Source organism: Chaetura pelagica, unplaced genomic scaffold (genome assembly GCF_000747805.2).
Source record: "Chaetura pelagica isolate M959 unplaced genomic scaffold, ChaPel_1.0 scaffold90, whole genome shotgun sequence".
Lineage (NCBI taxonomy): Eukaryota > Metazoa > Chordata > Aves > Apodiformes > Apodidae > Chaetura > Chaetura pelagica.
Genome location: NW_009953496.1, coordinates 14,224,736 through 14,246,911, shown reverse-complemented (window position 1 = coordinate 14,246,911; position 22,176 = coordinate 14,224,736). Strand labels below are relative to the sequence as shown.

General features: G+C 39.1%; 1 protein-coding gene across 1 annotated transcript in view; it reads right to left on the bottom strand.

Moving 5' to 3' along the window:
- The window catches only part of DLGAP2 (discs, large (Drosophila) homolog-associated protein 2), a 98,780-nt gene that overhangs the window by 56,207 nt on the left and 20,397 nt on the right, over window positions 1-22,176 (bottom strand). Inside the window, exon 3 of the mRNA XM_009999175.1 lies at window positions 10,767-10,978. Within this exon, the coding sequence (XP_009997477.1) occupies window positions 10,767-10,978 (212 nt within the window). The remainder of the gene's footprint in view (window positions 1-10,766; window positions 10,979-22,176) is intronic.

Here is a 22,176-nt window from a genome sequence, read left to right as displayed (position 1 = left end):
CACCTTGTACCACTCACTTGACATCTATCACTTTGTGCAGCACTCAGCCTGTGCTTTGCCCTCACTGAGTTCAGATGCTGATGAACACTCAAAATGGTTTGTGGAGTGTCTCCTGAATTCTCTTGTCATTGCTATATGATGAGTATCACTGTAAGCCGGAATTACAGCACACAGTACTGAACCATGACTTATGCAACCATTGCATGTTTTGCAGAAGACAAGTCTTTTTGTCATTTCATGAAAAGATTATAGTAAACCAACATATTTTTCACTTTTAGTCCACCGTGAAATGCCAGATTTAGAAGCTAAGATAGTTTTATAGCTCATAGCTAACCCAGGGTCAAAAAAAACCAAAAGAAACCTCCTGATTTCTCCCTACAAATTCAGATTCCTAAGCAGTACTTGACAACCAAGACAGTCCTAGTGGAAACATGAGGTTTATGAATCCTGAGAAAGGATTTTCTGTCATACTGCTCTGTATTTTATTTTCTAGTAAGTGATTATGCCTGTATACTTTGTCCTAAACCTAATATCTTTGCTTAAAAAAATATGGACATGATGCCAACAATGCAGCAAATGTCACACAGTTGCCAAGGTAATTTCTTGATCTAATAATATCCAAAATAGTGATTGCTTCCCAGAGCTCCTGTTCTCTCCCAAGTGTTCAGCCACCAGTGCACCCTGGGTCAAGAAGGTACTAAAGTAAATGAAAATATTCTCAGGTCTCTGAAAGTTTCAGCAAGAAAGTTATCTTCTAACTCTGAATGGATCTATCAAGTTTATTAAGAGAGCATCAGATATAAAGAAAGTCAATTTTTTGTCAAATTAATTTCTGGAACTTTAATATTCTAAAATAATACCTTTTTATTTTCATGATCATGCCTGCATTTGTCAAAAAATCTGAGTATGAATAGGAACATTAAAGAAAGTACAATCAATAGCCGCTGTTTAAATCAGTATCATTCAGAAATATCACTCGGGGACAAAAAGATAAAATTTGGAAAAGAATTCATCTTGGGTACCTAAAAGGGCAGTGCATTAGAATTAGCAAGGTAGCATAAGTTATCAAAACCTATTTTATTGAGGGATTTGCATTTCAATGGATATTCATTTCTCTATCTGGATCTGTCTTAACTAGGTCTTTGTAGGTACATGAAATAACTCATTGACGAGCATCTAATGATACCGCTCAGCTAGCAGTGCCATTATGCAGCAGCTGTGAGTCGCACTGTCTCTCTGCAGATTCCTGCTGAAGTCAGTAGAGCTCTGCAAAGGGGCACAGATGTGCCTGTGTGCAGCCCCTTGGAGAACTCAGAGTATAGACGTTAAGTCTGATTCTCCCTTTGGAATAGCACGGTTAGTCTGCTTCTTTGAATAAAATTGAAAGTACATGTAAATCTGGTGAATTTATCTGTAGTGAAGAATGTCTTCTCTGATCTTTGCCAGATTAGAGCTTCTTTTTGATCAGAGATAGAGATAAGAATTTGGGGCAAATAAATTTTTAAACACGTCTATATATTTAATCCTTGACCCATAGCTTTTTAAAAAAAAGGTGTCTGAAATATATTAAACATTTGATTTATTACAGGAATATGCTAGGAAAGAGGTGGAGACTGCTGTTTCCATCCTTATGAAATTACTACTAATCACTGGTAGAAGAGAACCTTTTTCATCAGTAAGTATTTAAGGATTTCATACAACATGAACTAGAAGAGAACAAGAGGAAATAATCCAGACTAGTTAAACAGTCTGGTGGTTTGATCACTCCTTGCAAAGATACAGAGGATGTATGCTAAATCAAGCTTGTACTCCAAATCATGCAGAATATCCATGCAATAAAAAAAAGTTCGATGTGGGAAATCTAAATTCAGAACTATCGTTTGTAAGAGGTCACAAATATGCACATATAGCTAATCCTAAGAGTCTTGTTCCCATATCCTATTTTGAGCTTGCTCTAGAGAGTAGGCAGCAAACTGGTCAGCAGCAACAAAACTCAGGCAGATGTAATGGCAAAAACTTAGAGGCTTTTCAAACATCATGTAGAAGTTTGGCAAATTGATCTGAGACTCTGAGCAGAGCTCAAATATTGGATGTATATTCCTACATCCATTTATGGATGTGAAATATTAATAATCATAGAATCAAAGAACCATTCAGGTTGGAAAAAACCCTTGGCATCATCAAGTCCAACCATCATCCCTACTCTACAAAGTTCTCCCCTAAACCATATTTACCAGTACCACATCCAAACAACCCTTAAACACATCCAGGGATGGTGATTGAACCACCTCCCTGGACAGCCTATTCCAGGGTCTAACCACTCTTTCTGTGAAAAAAAAATATGTCCTTGTGTCCAGTCTAAACCTCCCCTGTTGCAGCTTGAAGCCATTCCCTCTTGTTCTGTCGCTAATTACCTGTTAGAAGAGACCAGCACCAACCTCTGTATAATGACCTTTCAGGTAGTTGTAGAGACTGATGAGGTCTCCCCTCAGCCTCCTCTTCCTCAAACTAAACATTCCCAGCTCCTTCAAGCATTCTTCTTAAGATTTATTCTCTAGGCCCTTCACCAGCTTCATTGCCCTCCTCTGCACTTTCTCCAGCATCTCGATATCTCTCTTGAATTGAGGTGCCCAAAACTGGACACAATACTCCAGATGTGGCCTCACCAGTGCTGAGTACAGGGGGACAATCACCTCTCTACTTCTGGTGGTCACACTATTTCTAACACAAGCCAGGATGCCATTGGCTTTCTTGGCCACCTGGGCACACTGCTGGCTCAGATTCAGCCATTTGTCAATTAGAACCTCCAGGTCTCTTTCTGCCAGACACTTTCCAGCCACACTTCCCCAAGCTTGGAGTGTTGCCTGGGGTTGTTGTGTACCAAGTGCAGGACCCAGCACTTGGCCTTGTTGAAGCCCACACCAGTAACGTTAGCCCAATGATCTCATCTATCCAAGTCTCTCTGTAGAGCCTCCCTATCCTCATGCAGATCAACACCCCCACCTAACTTGGTGTCATCTGCAAACTTACTGATGATACAGTCTAAGTCCTTATCGAGATTATCAATAAAGATGTTAAACAGAAACAGCCCCAACACTGAGCCCTAAGGAACACTACTTGTGACTGGCCACCAGCTGGATTTGACTTCATTTTCTTTAGGAAACTGTAGCTTTTTTTTTTTTTTTTCTTTCTTTTCTTTAGATACATATACATGTACACATGCAAAAAAAAAATAATCATAAATTAGGTAGAACAAATATAGACTCCAGACCATCATGACTCAGTAAGCATCTGAGCATGATCTTGATTTAAACATATATGTAAGTCCATAATGAATAAGCACGAGAAACATATTTTCTCTTGGAACTCAGTACTTCTGCGTGTGAGATGGGCCTGAAGTGATGTCACTTTCAGTGACATCCAGTGATAGGACAAGGAGAAATGGATGCAAACTGGAGCATAGGAGGTTCCATGTAAATATCAGGAAAAACTTCTTTACTGTGAGAGTGACAGAGCACTGGAACAGGCTGCCCAGAGAGGTTGTGGAGTCTCCTTCACTGGAGACATTCAAAACCCACCTGGACATGTTCCTGTGTGATATGCTCTAGGTGATCCTAGGGGTTGGACTAGATGATCTTTTGAGGTCCCTTCCAACCCCTAAGATTCTGTGATTCTGTGACTCTTAGTGCATTTTCACCTCGATCTATCACAAAATTGCATCTTTCTAACACAAGCCTGTTTTATGTCTGAGAAGACTGCACTTTCTTCAGAGCCTTAGGATCCCTTTTCCATCCCTAAACTAGGGTAATACATTTCAGCCCTACAACATAAAGCTGGTATTAGCTACAATGAAGCCAGGGATCCAGCCTCAATTACTCCCTGGGTTTCACACTGTGCTACTTCTCAGAGAACAAGGTGCCTAACACTGTTTAAGAACATTTCCTATTATTATTTTACAAAGGAAGAAAGGATGGGAACTCTCTTCTGACCCCGTGAAAGAGACTTCTCAGATAGCCAGATGACTAGCTTCCTTCATCAGCATTCCCTCTTAACCCTGTGGACTAATCTAACTCAGATCTTACTGACTGCAGCAGAGTACTATCATAGTTCCAGTGGCCCACTGATTGCATTATTAGTTGATAAGGCTTTGTAATGAGCCCTCAAACTCTGCTCAGTAAATCTCCAATTTCACCCCTCAGAGACTCTGAGTAGATGCTAGTACGCTATAGGGCTTCACAAAGCTACTAATGAAGTGTGTAATGAGGCTTTTTAGAGTCAGAAGATTGAGGAGAAAAAAACTCTCAAAATAAATAAAATGCATATAACAGATGAAGCTTACTTTTCTACTGATTTTTCCCTTATCTTCTGTTGAAAGTATTTCTCAGGAATAACCTCAAATCCATTCCTTACTTAAAATACAGAAGAAGAGTTGGTGGTAAATTGAAGTTTACCCTTAAAAATTAAAAAAGGCTCGCATCACAGCTTTGTACAGCAAAGGATAACATTGAAATAGGACATTAATTTCTTTAGCAAAGGAGCTATGCTTCAACTCTCCATCTGTGACATTTTTGCAGCACACCCACTCTGCCACATGTGCACACTTACCTACAGCCTATCAAGACTTGGTACTTACCAAGTGGTATTTCTCTAGGAGAAATATCCACAAATTTGTCCATCACTAAACAACATGGCATTGGCACTGTCATGAGCAAGCATGGATAAAAAGACAGAGTTTTGCTTTCATGCAGTTCTTCCAACTTCTCATTTGGTTTTCACTTTCTTACATTTTAGGTGTGCTATGGTTAGCACAAATGGTAATAAATGGTAGGAATTTTTTTAATGGAGATTTCCCACATGTCTTAGAGGAGCATATGCTGTTCCATGACTCCTGCTGAGCCAGCAGCTCTGGCAGTTAAGTGCTCTCAGATCTTCTTGTTGCAGTTTAACCTCCTTGCCATGTGCTTCCGCAACATTTTTGTTGCCGTAACAGAGTCTGCAGAACAGAACATGCGAACGCATCTTGGGTCATACTCCAGACATTCTCTAAATCAGCATAAGTTAGTATGGCCACAGAGAGATGACATTTCTCTTTCTAAAAAGGGACAGGGTGGGGAAAAGTTATTTTTCATGCAGGTGGCTGGTTTGATCTGGTTTTCCATAAGCCCCGAAAACACTTGTGTCGCAACCATTTCTGGTCATACTTGTTAGCTTGAACTACTGAAAAAAGTGGTTTTGCCTTCAGATATTAGACTGTGAAGTAGAGTAGCTGAAATATAGACATGCTTTATGCTTTTCAAGTGTGCTGTGGGCTTTAAAAACATCCCATGCAATGGTTTTAAACATTTGAGGGGGATCATGGCTGCTCTCTCCATGAACATGACTCAGAGTTCAAGACACTCACTTCCATAGAGGGGCCAAAACCCAGCAGAAATTTAGATGAAGAATACAGCAAGACAAATCAAAGCACCACTGGTACTACACTGCTGCAGTCCACCAAATAATCTATGCTATGGCATATTTTCTTTCTCAGTGAAAGCCTTTGTGTCTGCTCACCCATCAGCTTAAGGCATGTGACTACCAGCTGCTGCAATAAGGTCTGCCATATAGAGTATCTTGAAACAAAAGTACATGTTGTTGTCACTGATCTTATTTTATTGTAGCTTAACATATTTCATCTGCACATTTGCAGCATCTGGTTTCCCATGAGTCACTTCAGAGCATGATGGAAAACTTCAGCACAGCATGCCTATTCATTTGTGTGACTGATACCAGCATGATCTTGAAACAGAGTGTGTTAACTTTGGGCTACATGTTTTTGTTTTGACTCTGAAACTTTCAGTCTTTCACAACACTCAAAAAGGAATGAAAAGGGAACTCGCTATTTCTACTTGCTATCCTGTTCATTTACATAATCTCTATATTAAGTACTCTTTTCCTGAAAATAAGAAGCATCAAATAACCAGAACATTATCTTCAGTCACAGAATCGTTTTTCCATCACATAGTCCCAAACTCTTGTTTTCTTTTTAGCTTTCCTTTCTGGAACCCAGTGTCTCTGATGCTTCCCTCTCTCATCTTTGCTTGTTTTTGTCACAAATATAGAGAAATGACATTTACCAGGTTAGAAGGGTACCCTTAAAAATCATGTGAGTCAGCCCCTTTTCCAGGATTGAACAAAATTTATCTAGGACAGACATTCCTACCAGTTCAACAAACTTTAGCTGTTTTGACCTTTACTGTAAATGAAAACACCTAGCAGCACACTACATAGCTTCTACAAACTGCCTTGTGCAAAATAGCTTCCAAGAGTTTAACTCCATCCTCTGCAGCATCACAGAACAGCAGAAAACAAAGGATTGCATTGAAAGGACATTTTGCCTCCAGAAGACCTGTATTTGTTCATAGGATACCAAAACTGACATCTGAAATATTTGGTGTGACTAATCATGATGCAAAGTAAATAAACAAGAATTTAACTTTTTTTTTTATTTTATTCTTCTCATGGGTCTACTGGGAGTCAAGATAATTTCCACAATAAATGGGATTGCTGGCACTACTCCAAGAAATCAAAAATTTGGAAAGGAAGCACATTCAAGCATGTGTCCTGTCTCCACTACAGCAAGCCTTATTGCATTATATTTCACTCAAATGCAATTTAATAATAATAAAAAAATACACTGGCCTCCAACTTGATGTTATAGGACTAATTAGTGTAATGTACTATTCAGTCTTTTGAGACAGCATTAACAGAGAAAGAATTGAAATGCATTTATCTTCAGTGAGTAATCTAGATATTTAGGTGCATTTCGTTTATGAAAAATCCAGCAAAATCTTAGTCACTTAGGCTAGAACTATGCTCAGAAATAAGCTAGGTCCATTACCTGACCCATTGGCCTGTATGGTTAAACTTTCTTATCCTATAGAGAGGATCCTGCTGGGTAAGTCCCTGAATGATGCCTGAGCACTACGTAGAAAGCCTAGGCTGAAAGCAGGCTAATGGGCATGCCGGCTGTGCCAGCAGTTTGACAGAGGTGGTGATCAGATGGCAGTGGTTGGGCATATGCCCTGCTTCTACCATCTGCATAAAACAGCAGTGGTCAGACCCTGCAATCCCTTTTTATTTCCACTTGGAGCAAAACACATTCCTTTCCAAGGGTAGCTTAAATTAAGTTATTTAAGAATTTTAATGCTTCTGTTAAATCAGTTACATTTACCTATCATATATTGTTAAATAAGATTATTATTCAGGTACAAATATGCATTTTTATTGTTCATGACTTTTTAATGTTCCATTTAATGAATCCTTGAGCAACATACCAACAAAATACGGGCTTACTTTTGTCAGTATAGAAACAGAAAAGAAATGGAAAAAACTCCCTGCAAAAATGCCTGGTAAAACTCAAGAAGAGAAACATGTACACATGTCAAAGGTCTGTTGAAGGTTAAATGCAGGCTTTTCTCATTTTCATTTCATCCTCTTCAGGATAGTCATAAAAAACTAGGCTTATTCTCATGAAAACCACTTACATATGTTTTGCAGCCAATGCATGTTTTCATACTGCTGAAATGATCAATAATCAGTTTTTATTAAAGGTTTACTGATGCTGTATCAGACCTCAGTTCTGAACTATCCTGTTCACCCAAGCAGGGGACTAAGAGAGTATAAGGCCCATTTTATTTCTGTGCATTAGCTCCCTCCATCTGGTTAACAAGCTGAAAAGCCAGCTAATGCAGCTGACATCTTGACTTATGTAATTTCTCATAATGCATGCCAGAAATGCTATTGAGCCCTGCTATACATGCAAGAATGCTATTCAAAACCTTGGCTTCTGGCTTGGCAGTCTGATCAGCAGTACAAAGGGAACTCGGCATGCAGAGGGGACAACTAAGCAATGTGAGAGGAGGGAGGAAGGCTCCATAACCAGTATCCCTTGCTATATCCTCTATAGAAATCCAACAGTCACAGAAGGTAACCACAGTGACAGGGAGACAGAGACATACTGGGAGGAGATGGCTTGTCATGAAACCCCAGGTTTAGGATCAGGACTTCTTATTCTTGTGAGATGAGAATTTTTTTGTCTGCTTAAGGGCTGCTGAAATTTGCAGATTTTTGGTAGAAAGACATACAAAATGTATTTCTGATTTGTGCCTGAAGATCACTAAGAAAAAATGTGTATGTTAGGCTGGCAGATTCAAAGTTTTGCCCCTCAGTTTAAGGGAAAAACAAGGATTCAAAAGCTATCTATCAGCAGCAGCTTGGCTGCTCAGTTATTCCTAATGCAGCACTTGCGGCGAATTCTCAACAGAGTCCCTAATAATATTTCACAGTATAAGAAAAAGCTTCCTCCTCTTCCTCCTTTTCTGACTGCAGTTAGTGGTAACCATGCCATTAAATCCTTTGGGATCATGTATCCCAGTATACTGGCATTTAATCCCTGTTTTAATCCATATTTTGACTGCTCTATTTGCAATACATGGAGAACTGACAGAAGACACACCATTTGGTATTGACCTACTAGTAACCACATGTCTTCAGGACTTAACAGCTCAGGAAGACTTTTTTTTTCTTGAAACATACTCTTTGTTTGAATATGTATGTCTAGATGCTGTCTGGTTCTGGTAATAGGCTGGGGGGGTCTAGGGCAGGTACTGAGACCTGCCCCTCACTGGAAAATGTATGTTACCTACATCCACTTGGGGAAGGTGCAACCACAGCCAAAACCAAAGAACAGAACAGAATATATTTAGTTTGGTCTAAGTATTTGGAAAGTTTGAAAACTGTCTCTGAGAAAAGATTTTAGTTTGTGGTACTAGTAGGGATATGACATCCTCTCCAAAACAGGATGGCTGTATCCAGATTGTTTTCTGGGAATAATACCTGTCCCAAACCAATGCCCTGAACATGGCTAGGCAGTGGCTGGGACAGTGCTAACAGACACAGGTGACAAGTCTGCTGGGGCCACTCCAAAGCCTTCTTACTGTATATGATCAGGTTTCTGTATTCAGGCCTGTCTTCTGAAAATGTTTAATTTACCAGCAAGAAGGAACTGAGTTGATGTGTACAAGTCTGAGAAAGTCGACTATCTCTTCCTTCATTGCTGCCATCAGAAGGGTCACTCTTAACAAGCCACAGACATAGATCATTCTCCCTCAGCACATCTTACCCCACAACGATAATTGCCCTTTTGCAAGACCCACAGCTTTCAGAGCCCTTTATGGGAAAATCCAGGATTGCAGAATTCACAACATATGCCTCCACCATGGTTGAGCAATTACAGATTCCTCGTCCTGAACAATCTACTCCCACTGACATGTACTCACAAGCTGAAAACGTTTGTTTCCCTGGGACTTCCACAAATTTAGACTAAACCAGTCAATGCATACCTCAAACCTAACACTGAGCCCAGATACAATGACTGAGAATATAAAGAAATTCAAATGTTGCTTCCAACAACTGTCATTAGGAGCTCATCTTTTCATCTTTCAAAGTCAGCCAGGTGCAGGTCTGCCAGCAATACTTACGTTATAGGCCATGTTTTCATCATTGGAACTAATATTGTAGCAAATCCTTCAGATTCACACTCAGAATTTGTGTCAGTTGTCTAAACCCTTTGGGATGCCATAATGTATCCTGCCTGGATTTTGGTTGCCAATTGAGGGCACAGACCTGCCAGGCTTATTTCATGGTATCTCAGAAATCTCAGAGCAGCTCCTGGTACAGACACCACTGTTTGTGCATCTGAATTGAACTTACAGAGCTGCGTGAGCAAGCTATATGAAGCAACAGAGTTGCAAACCCTTCTCTTCAGTTGTAATGAAAGTGGATGGTTTTCTTCAAGATTGCAAGCCAAATAATTCAATTTAATTAAGCCAAAAGGTTTTTTGCCTAAGATTTTTGCTTTGCTTTATGTTATGAAAAGATGAGTCACTATGGTATGCTACACCTGGTATTACCTACAGAACAATAAGCAATCTTTGACCAAAGGCTGCATTCTGAATTTCTTCATTTTATGTACTCCTTCCAGGCAAAAAAGATCAATTTGCTAAGCCGTGAGAAACATTCAGTCACATTAATAGCAGCTGCAGATTTGGAACTGTCTTCAGACGTATACTTAGTTTAGTTAGAAAGTTGTATATTGAAAGGATAAAAATGAGGAAAAAAAAAAGGAAAACATATAACTGCATATTTTCCCATAGCTTAAAAAATTTGATTAAGCTATTTAGTAGGCCATATTGCAGGTAGTATGAATGAAAAAAATCCAGTCAAGCAAAGCCCACCACAATGTTTTTAAGTGAGTATGATACAGTACAGCTGATACATAAAGCATTGTACTGATAAAAACGGTGTAAGATGCCAAACATATATATAATTATGCATTTGTTATTATACCTAATATAGAACAGAGTGTATTCTCTCCTTCAGAGAAAGCAATGAAATAAAAAAGAGGTACAAAATAAAATAAAAAAGAAGAAATATTCATAATTTTAAAGTTTTTTATAAAAATAGGGATATATTCCCTTTAGTAAATATAACAAACTCTTTCTGAAGTAGCATGTTTGTTATGTGGATGGAGGAAGATGGCAATTCTTCATCCAGTAATAACAAGAAACTGTAGCTAATTTAAAACAAAGACAAAAAAGTTAGCTTTTTAACTACAATATCATATTTTTTTCATGGATACTGACCATTACCAGTAAGACAAAGAAAAATTACCTGAGTCATGGCAACTGACAGAAAGGTATATAACATGGTATAATGAAACTCACTTTTGATGATCTCCCAGTGGTCTTTGTCCAATGGATTTTAATAATGACTCTGGTCGAACTGTTAATTTTGGTGATGTCTTGGGGCTAGTATCAGAGTCTCCACTTTCTTCATCTCCCATGGCCTTAATATAGCTTCCACTTCTCATTCTTCTGCAGGGGATCTCCTCATCTTTCCCACCAGCTGGGTATCCTCCCCATTCATCCTGAGGTACCTAATGGACATCATAAACACACATGTGAAAAGTGCATTATTATTTTCATATATCTAAATACTTCCTGTAAATGTGATACATCATCCTAACTTCTTTTCTAAAACTTAGTATTTATGAGATCAATGTTGGAAGGAGGTCTTCTGAGATTCTGGGATACAAAAAAGGTATTTATCTGCAGTGATATTTGTAATAGACTCATGAAATACACAAAAATAAATATATTTTTGTAAATTTGGTGTTGTTTTTTTTTAAAATTTTAAATCTACAGCCTGTAACACTATTAACTGCAAAAAAAAACAGAAATAGAAATTATTAAGAAAAATTAATTTATATAATTAAAATATACTCTCACTTTTAACTCCATGACTTGTATGTTAGCATTGTTAAAAACAAAATTCAAATGCTTAAAATGTATTTATTGGCACTGCAAACTATACTTACTGTTCAATCTTCTATAACTGTACTAAAGCTGAATTATTATGTTCAGTCTTAATATTCTTTTTTCAAAAAGCTCATAACTTTTTCATAGAATAATTATTCTAGCTTGGAATTCCTTTCCTTCATTTGAGCTTGAAGATAATGAAATAGAAAGCTTAAATAGACATTGATCAATAATCTTTTACTTACTTAAATGCAAAAATTTACTAGTTTCTCAACTTTCTTTTGCCTGATATTCCATGTTCAAATAACTAGATAAGGACTAGATTTAAATGAGTACACACAGGCTTATTTGTTGATTGAAGTTTAACTCTTTAAAAGATAGGAAAGACTGATTTTTTTTTTTGCATTAAAGTATCTAAAAAAAATGTTTCTTCACTGTGATAAGGAGCTTCATGAGGAGAAATTTTAGAATTATATGCCTTACTATTTTCAGTGTTTAAATTTCTTCTGCTTTCCGAATTTTTATGTTAAATGAAAGTGTGTAAAAGCTAAAAAGGGAAGAAATCCTGCTCTATTTGTGTTTGTCATGTACTCCCTGTACTCACAAACACACCAAGTATCCCTTTCTAAGCACAATGACTCATTAGTAACCACAGAAGCCTTTATAATTGAAAAAACATTATTCACAATTAAAATATGTGTATCATTTTTAACCCTTGAGCCATTCAAAAGAGTAGAATACAATAGAACACATGGAAAATGCTGGCAAGCAAGTTTGACAATGTGTTCTCTCAGATGGTTTCACGCAGAGCCTAGGAAACTATTTGGAGTTCTTTTGCTGTCTTCAAAAGCCAATGACAGTGCCCCTGACATTGTTTAGCCTCATGGACTGAGAAGCAAAATTTGAATCCCAGTTTGTCCTGGTTCATTATTTACTTTGGCCAATAGGTTAAATACTTTGAAAAATCCTTTAAAATCCAGGCCATTTCAGCCCCCAACATTGCTTCACAGAAAAGCTGAAGTATTATACTAGTGCAGGAAAGATTATTTAAAAAAAAAATATTATAAAAAATATTTAACAGCATGCATGAGGGTCATTAAATATTTTTTTCTAAAACCTGCAGCTTGCAGAAATGCTTTCTTACAATAGTTACTAGCCCCTGAAATTCCCATCTGCAGGGCTTGCAGCTGCTAATTGGGAATAATTACCCTAATTATCCACTTGCATATAGTGATGAATGCTGATATTTATAATGTCTAAAAAGGCCTTCCTCCTGTTCTAGATGTTAACATGAATCCTTGTAGATGCAGTTTCTATCCGCAAAGGAGTTATACTGCATATTACCATATGAATTTCCTTTGTAAAAATAATGATCTCATTCAATTTTGTCACCAGCTGCTGCTTTGGTTATAGCTACTATGGAAAATTATGAGTCTCATAATTTTCATGCAATGTTGCTGTGATTGGCACAAGCGGGCTCAGGAAATTTGGGATCTTTTAATTGTTCTGATGCTGACTGGGAGTGATATATTACATTAGTCACCCAGGATCAATTTTATTGAGGCACCTGATATCTAAAACTTCCTACATTTTATGGAACTGACCCTGAGAGTGAACTCTGCAACCTTAGGTAGGGCCCTAAATTCCCCATAAAAGCCATGAGGAGAGTTAGCTCCTTCAGAGTAGCATCCAAAAGGAACCAAGAGGTCCCTTTAATTAGCAACCAAAAGGCAAAGCATTAAGAAGAATCTCAAACCCCTCTCCCTTAATTGTTTTATTGTCTTTCATTACAGGCAGAAGAAAGGCCCTTCTGTCATTTCCCATTCACAGCCTACAACTACCTCCTGAAGAAGGAATTCAGGTTGTTGGGTTTTTTTTCCAAAGAACTGAGCAGCTTTATTCTTTCCTTTCATGACAAAACAGCTGTGGAAGTGGTAGACATTACTGTTCAACTTCTAATCAATAATGGCTGCAGTGCTTGAGAAGGATAAGACTTAGGGCTGACAAATAAACTACCACACTCTCCTCTTTTTATAACTCGTGACCTTATCATGAGACACTCACAGATTGCCTGGGTAGGCTGGCAAGAAAAGAAGGACTTAATGTACAAGAAAGGGTGTGTTGCAGCCTAGTGGCCCAGGCAATCACCTGAAAAGAGGGAGCTCAGTTAAAGTCATGGGCCAAGCATTCAGTGAATTTCCATGAAGGGGTGTTTGGATAAAAGTTGTGGAGCACCTTAACAAAGCAAGAAGTGCCTTTGCTCCAAACTGCCTTACAGCCTGCTGCTCAGAATGCAGTCTGGGGAATTAAGAAGATGGGGATTTAACCTTGTGCAGGCTAAGGAAGAAACTGAACTCACATCTTCACAGTGGGTATTCTAGAAATTTTGTACTACAAAAATGAAGTATCTTGTTTTAGAAGAAAAGTCATTATTCTTCTGTGTTGTTAAAAGTCCTTCGGATTGGGTGTCTTGATTAGACTCAGATTAGACATGTTAGATGAAAAGGATTTTGGACACCTGATTGGACTTCTGCAGTCTGTCCTGTCCCCTGGATCTCAGATTGCACAGATCCTGCATGTAAGCCACAGCATGCTGTCATGGAAAACAGGTGAATTGGTCAAACCTCTGGAACAAACTAGGCATCATGTCTTGAGGTCTCTAGGCCAGCCTTCTGATCAAAACAGGGTAGGGTACAGCAGATTGCCTAGGACTGTACCTAGCTGGGTTTTGAATGTTTCTAAGAATGGATACTTCACAGCTTCTGTAGGCAATCTGTTTCAATATTTGACCACACTCACAGGGAAGAAGTTTTTCTTTCTATCTAACCAGATAAGTAATCTAGGCTCCCCTTCACAGAGTCACAGAATCATAGAACGGTTTGAGTTGGAAGGGTTCTTAAAGATCCTATAGTTCCACCTGTCCTGCATGGGCAGGGACACCTCCTACTAGACCAGGTTGATCAAAGCCCCATCCAATCTGGTCTAGAACGCTTCCAGGGATGGGGCTTCTACAACATTCCTGGGCAACCTGTGCCAGTGTCTCACCACCCTCACACTAAAGAATTTATTCCTAATATCTAATCTAAATCTCCCCTCTTCCAGTTTTGATCCATTACCGTTGTCTTCTCACCACAAACCCTTGCAAAAAGTACCTCTCCAGCTTTCTTGTAGTCCCCCTTCAGATACCAGAAGGCTGCCATTCAGGCACTAGTGTTAGCAGTGTCAATACCAAACCACGTACCAAATAAATACTGATGTCAATACTGGAAGAATCAATGAAATACCAGTTTTTCTGGACTTTGACCACTGTTAACTCAAGGTTTTTAAATTTCAGTTTAGAATTTAGCAAAAGAAGACAAACTAACTACTGGCACTTCAAAAAAGATCTGCTCCTGTTGTTCCACCCACTTCCATGGCATTTGCTCACAGATCCCAGAGTTTTAAAGGTGTTCCATCAGTAAACTGCTGTTCTGCTTAAAATCCAGCATGTCACTTTACTATCTGAAATGAAACAATTCTAAACATAATGTTTCAGCTGAGGGAATTCTTCATATTTCTCATTCTCAAAGGTTAAAATGAGGATTACCTACCTCACAGGAGTCCTGTTGCAATTTAATTAGCATGCAGATGTAAAATGCACTGAAATGTTCATTATTACTTAAATCTTATTTTAGTAACATAAATTTCATATTTTACTAGAAGAACAAGCTGTCTGTGCATGAAAATAAAACTACAGATTATATGAAGAAGTATAAGATATGAAACACTACATTTTAAATTTTTGGAATTTTGTACTTTCTTAGTCTGGTCAAGAAGATGACGCCCCCCCCCCAAAAAAAAAAAAGGACAAAAGGACACAATCTGAAATGCAGGTAGCAGGTTTTCTTTTAAACCATGCTTTCTTCAAGGAGTCTCAGAAAAACAACCTTTGTGCACAGTAAATGAAAACATATTACAATCTTGCAAGGCACACAGCAATACTTTTTAGCACGGTAGAAAGTTTCCTTGACATTGTAACGAACGTAGGAGCTAGACCTCCCATGTTTTAAAAAAATTTGCTGAAGGAATACAGACCAATTACTAGAACTTTCTCCTGAAGTTAATGGTGCTAATGACATTCCTCCATTTACTACACTACCTGTGGACTCTAGACCCTATTGGTCTATCTCTTTGGTGCAGGGAAGAGTGCAGTATCTGAAAATAGAACTTTATTCCATCAGCAGCGAACCTTGTGCCTGCACCTCAACACCATTCTCACTGCACATTTTAAACTAGTTTTTCTGTGGGTTTTTTAATATGCTGATTCACTGTTCAAAGAATATGAATTACAGAATGAAATCACTCAAAAGTCTCAACAAAATATGTCAGTGACTCCACTCACCACTAACAACAGCAATCCTCTTAATTAGCTGTATTTTTCTCATGCCATTCTCTACTTTCTGATCTTCCTTGACAGCTCAGAAGGACACAAAGTTCTTGCAGCATTCCCTGAAAGTTAGTCAACATTGTCTATCAAGGCAAGAGCTAATCTGGGAAAGCACAAGGCATCTGTGCCTTGCTAGCAATTCTCTCTAGGCTTTGCTATGGACAAACACAAATCAGAGAGAGGAACAAAAAGCACATAGATCCTGAACCATATATGCTTCACACTGGGTTGAAAACAACTTGATTTCAGGAATTTGTAATTTGGGAATGGACTGGACAACCATGCAGACAACAGAACACAAACATAATATTCTATCCAGCTGTGACATATCCAGCAGTACCAGCATTATTTACTGCTCAATTTTAGATGTGTAGTCACAAGCAAAGCTGCACTAGCTGATTCTTTAATGGAAAGAAGACTTCCATTCAGTGTACTCAGGACTGCTTTGTCACCACCACTAGTGATGAACTAAAAAACCAAAAAGGAACCAGCACTATTTTTCCTAACTGGTTCTCCAGGAATTATGTGATAACCAAGATGGTTAAATACTAGTAGTGTTGTGAAGACTCTGTGACTTTTTTAATATTGTTTGCATGAGTGTGGGACAAATGTCCACCTCATGAACTGCTCTGACCAGACTACTGACAATGACCCTTGCAGTTCAGCCACCTGCAAATCTACTACATTGCTGAGACTCTCTGGACTCTGTGCTGTATTGACATGGTGAAATGAGATGCAGTCAGAAGGCAGTGGTGGGCCTGTCCACACTAGAAGTGATTTTAGCCTGGAACTCATGGAGGTCTTGTGTCAAAACTTTGCTATGATAAGCTGGAATGAAGGGAGAGCTTGTCCTGTACTTAAATGAGAACCTAGAGATATATAGCCTCTCAGTCTAAGACACAAAACCGGTAGGGATTCAACTCACAAACCTGGATTCCTGTTGGCTGTGTATTTCCTTTTGTAACTGACCCAGGATGCTGTTTAATGGTCAGCTCAAGCCACTTAAAAATTATACTACTATCAAATAAAGTGGGGCAGGTTTTCCTTAAGATTTTCCTTAATTCACCTTTGCAAGCAATTCTAGTAATGGTAAAGTGACTTTGGAGTTCTGCCAGCAAAATTATTCTAACAATAATAACGAAGATAAATAAAGATAAGTTTTCAACTGAATGGGTGAGTTGCTCCAGCTTGCTTTGCTGCTGCACAAACATCAGTACTAGTGAGAGAGAAGGATGAAAATGGTTCAGTGATTATCCTAGGGCTGTGCTTACATTAATAAATGAAGACCCACTGTCTTGCCTGGAGGTCAGCTGGCCCTCAGCATTCCACACTGATGCTACTGAGCAACCTTTGCCTCCAAACCAGTGTGACTACTGAAACAGTTCATGGCCTATCCTAAGTCCTGAACTGTACCCAGGTGCTGTTTAGGGAAATAGTGTCTGGGTTGGATGGAAAAAATTCCCAAGACAGGCTGAGCCATGTAATAGTATAAAAGATCAGGATGCAGTGCCAAGGAACCTTTCCTGAAACTATGCAGCTTGACAGCATAGCTGTAGTATAAGGTAACAATTATTTTAATAATGGAGGTTCATAGAAGCATAAAAGACCAAAACTTGGACATTCTCATGCTTGCCATAATATGTAGCATTTCTGCCAATTAATTTGCTGTACACGCACTCAAGAGTTTTTCTCTCTGTTTACCCTTTTTTGGCCAGTTTGCCTGAAGGGGGCCTACAGGAAAGCTAGAGAGGGACTTCTAACAAGGGTTGTCACCTTATCATTATCTGCGTGAGCAGGGCAAGACTCCACAGACTTTTCACGGTCACAGAAGTATAGACTAAGACACAAAAATGCCCTTAAAGGAAGAAAAGGAGAAGTGCTTCCAACATACTTAAAATGCACAGCACCTCCAAGGGCACACAGACTGCAGGTATACGAAGGGCTCCAAAACTGCAGAGCTGTTATAAGGCTAAGTAGGGAAGAAGAACATAAAAGGTAGCACACCTAGCGCTGAACCAAAAGAAGTCATGTAGTAAACAGTGTTTTACTTAATGTAAGCAGAAAATTATACCACTCTTTTTTTTTTTTTTTTTTTTTTTCTATTTGTTCTAGGGCTACTATTTAAAAAAAACAGTGCATGTCTTTCAAACATAAATAATTTTAAAGGCTATATAAAATAGATATATTTGCTCCTCATCCATTTATATAACTAAAGGTTGGCAGTTTTAAACAGTTAACTCCAGTTTACTCCAATTACTTAGCTTACAGAGGTAAATGAGTAATTTTTTCCTGTCTAGCCATGAGGTAGGGTTTAACTATCTGCACATTTATTTAAAAGATCAGTTCCCCTATGACCCAGGTTGTCCATGAGTGTAATATTTGTGCTGCCATTAAGCAGGCCAGCTGCTTAAAACCTTTGTGGTGTGAGGGAAGCTGGCTTAAATATAAATACGGAGAGGCCTGGCAGATGGATTCTATCACACTCCCTCGGACTCACCAGGGTAAGAACTACATGTTTATAACGGTAGAAGTAAGCATTGGATGGCTGGAAAAACATCCAGTGCCTCATGCCACTGCCTACAATACTATTCAGGGCCTTGAAAGGCAAATTTTATGGTGGCATGGACCCCAGGAAGGACTGAATCAGACTATGGGACTCATTTTAAAAGCAACTTAATAGCCAATTGGGCCAAAGAGCATGATATAGAGTGGATCTATCATATCCCCATGTACCAACCTCTGCAAAGACACAATGTCATAACAGCTTGCTAAAAACCACCCGTAAAGCAATGGGTGGTGGAGCCTTCAAAAACTGGCACAAACATTTAGCACAAGCCACCTGGCTAGTTAATACCAGGAGATCAGACAATCAAGGCAGCCCTGCCCAGTCAGATCTTTTACATACAGTGGAAGGGGATATTTTATGTGAAAAACAACAACAACATTTATGTGAAAAAAAAAGTCTCTATTTTATGTGAAATGAACCTTTTGGGAAAAGCTGTGTGGATTTCTTCTTCCCTGGACAAAGGCAAGCCCATCTGTGAGATTGTCTCTGCTCAAGATCATGGACACACCCAGTGGGTGATGCAGAAGGATGGTGAGGCCCAGCATGTACTACAAGGCAATTAGACTCTGGCTGAGAAAACTTAAGTTCAAATTGTATAATGTAAATTTCTGTACATAACTATATTGTATACAGTTATGGAAGCATATGGTAAGGAAGAAGGGGTGCAGGTTGGGAGGGTCATGGGGGGATAATGGAGAGTCTGTCACCTGATTATTGGCTAAAACCATGATACCCTGCTGTAAGTACCAAAGACCTTAGCCATACAGACATGAAGCCATTTAGACACATGTGAAACCCTGCTTTAAAAAACAAACTAAACTGAGTGCTGTAAGATTGCCAAAACCCAGTTGGGGAAAAAACCAACAACAACAACAAAAAAACCCCAACATTTATGAATGCTTCACTGTTTTTTGTGGTCACCTCCTTGCAGGAAAAACAACAGTATAGACTGCTCAGGAGAGGATCCAGGTCTCCCTAGGCAGCAAGCCTGCAGCATAGCAGAGTGTGCAGTCATTATAGCCCTCCATGTGTGTTCCTGGCACTCTTGTTTGACAGATGCTGCTGGTCTGAGTGTTTAAAATAATAAGTTACTCCTGGCTGAAAACTTCTTCAGACCCAGTGACATCTTTGGGTAACAACTGCAAAGGTCAGCCTTCAGCTTCAGTGAGGTAAATGTTGAAAAACAATTTGGCAACACACCGCACTAATGTTATAAAGGACAACAGTTCCCCCTGATTAAAGGGCAGTGGGATCATGGCCTCTCTTTTCTACTTCTAGCTTTGACATTTCTACAGTAATAGGGATTTGTTTTGGCAGCTTAAAGAAAATACTAACTGAAATCTTTCCACTCTTCTTTGGAAAAATCTTCAGCATTTTGTTTCAGCCAATATGAGCATCCTAGCACATAGGCATGGAGGCAGTGCCCTGTTGCATCATGTTTAACATACTAATTTAAGACACTAGTAATCTGAGATAACTCTTTGGTCAGAGCTTCACAAGATTATTGATTGAATGTATTTATTTTCTATTTGTTTGGTTGCGTTTTTTTTTCCCCTTGGAAGGGATATTTAAGAAGTATTCTGTTTTTTGACACAAGAAACCACCAGCATTCTGGAAACACAGGGGAATGTCAGATTTATTAAATCCTTCTTATTTAATGTTAGAATATAGTAAGTGCAATGCTTCAGAGAGACAATGGGTAGAGAGAACATCATAAGGAACAAGTAGGAGTGGTTGAGTTTGCTCCTCTGTATGGGAGGACTGCACCCTTACCAACCTGGGGAACAGTTTCACTGAGTGGCCCCATATGCTGCACCAGATGTTGCAGGCTGACATTAACACTGCAAAGGGACTGTGAGGCATTAACTGTCCTATCATCTCCCTTACTGTCTGGTCATTATATGTCTCTCTTGCACATCTCCACTCTTGACTGGGGGGGTGTAGGGGTATCTGAGACATGCCTATGGGACTTAGCAGGCTGTAGAAATCAAAATGGTATAGCACATGTCCATGCTGATTTAGGATGCAGACTACTCTGCTACCCTAGTAGCTGAATTAGCTTTTCACCTCTCCCTTGAAGACAGGCTGAGAGAGTTGGGGTTGCTCAGCCTGAAGAAGAGAAGACTGCTGGGAGACATTATAGGAGCCTTGCAGTACCTGAAGGGGGACTACAGGAAAGCTGGGGAGGGACTTTTTACAAGGGCTTGTAGTGATAGGATGAAGGGGAACAGTTTTAAGCTGGAAGAGGGTAGATGTACATTAGATGTTAGAAAGATATTATTTAGTGTGAGGGTGGTAAGACACTGGCACAGGCTGAACAGGGAAGTTGTGTAAGTCCCCTCCCTGGTAGTGTTCATGGTCAGGCTACATGGGGCTCTGAGTAATCTGGTCTGGAGGGAAGTGTCTCTGGCCATGCAGGGGGGGTTGAAACTAGATGATCTTTCAGGTCACTGTGAACTCAAACTGTTCTATGATTCCTGCTCTGGAAAAAACCCTGTTAGTTCTGGAGAGGTGCTTGGTCATAACTCATTGTGAAGGCAGCATGGGTGATAGTGATTTGGAAGCTAGCATCACACTTTGCTAGCTCTGGCTGACTCCACAGTTTGCAATCCATTGGTAGAGTATTGGATGTAGCTTCTGCAGTTCATTTATGGGTTTATGTCAAGCAAACAGATACAATCTAGTTTTACCAAGATGAAGTACAAAGAAAGGTGCACTGAGCTCAAATCTATGTATCCTTGCAAACAAGAAGGGCAGTGCAAAGCAGTAGCATGCCTCTCAAAGGCATTGATCTCATTTGAGGGAATCTGTCCTGTTCCCAGAAGAGCTCCTGGAAAAATGTAACTGAGGGCTTAATGCCCATTTATCCACTAGCTTGTCCTCAAACCTCTCTCCTCCATGTAGGCATAACTTAAACCAGCCAAGACTCTTGTTGCTTTTTATTTTTTCTTTTTTTAAGATACCAACTCTTGTGCTTTCCTTTAATTCTGTAAAGAACACAGCTGACATTATTACCCACCTGCTTAGCAATGCCAGGGCTGTAATGGATGACGCTAATACTTAAATGCACCAGGAAGACAGGAGTGGGCTGAAGCCATATTTAGAACAAGATGTTATTTTTTCTTTTAGAGAGAGTGCTGACTCATTCACTGTACCTTGTGATATGTTTACCTTGATTGCTTGCTGCTTTGCAGGCTGTTGAATGGCTGAGGGAGGAATATTAATCAGTGACACATAGCACTGTGCTCTAGAACTTCAGTGATGGTGAGTGCTATGCTCTTGACTGCCTTTTGGTTTTATTATAGGAATTACTTTTCTTTAGCTAGCATTCACATGTATTTCGGTCCTGGAAACTGGAAGCAACACTTTTGCATTAATCGTTTTGGCACAACTATCTAGTTCATATATAGTTTTTCTATTGAAAATCTTTGCTCCTCACTAGTTCTCACACCACAGTAAAATTAATCAGTCATTGTATTGTATTGTATTGTATTGTTGAGCTTAAAAAGCCAAAAAAGCTGATGAAGACAGATCTCACAACTCATTTATCTTTTTCTTATGATATTTTATATGAAAATTAAAACAGCATGGAGAGCAGCAGCAGCAACAGCTATAACTAAAGCTATACAAAAGTGTGCTTTACTGTGTGTGTGATCTACTTGGGCTATTCTGCCTGTGGAGTGAGATGACAGAAGTGTTTTGGGCCCAGAAATGTATTTGCAGCTCAATTTGTCTGCATTCAAAACAGAAATTAAAGGCCCATACATAAAAACTGTTGATAATCATTCACAAGAATCTCATAAATGCTATTAGTGTACTGTTAC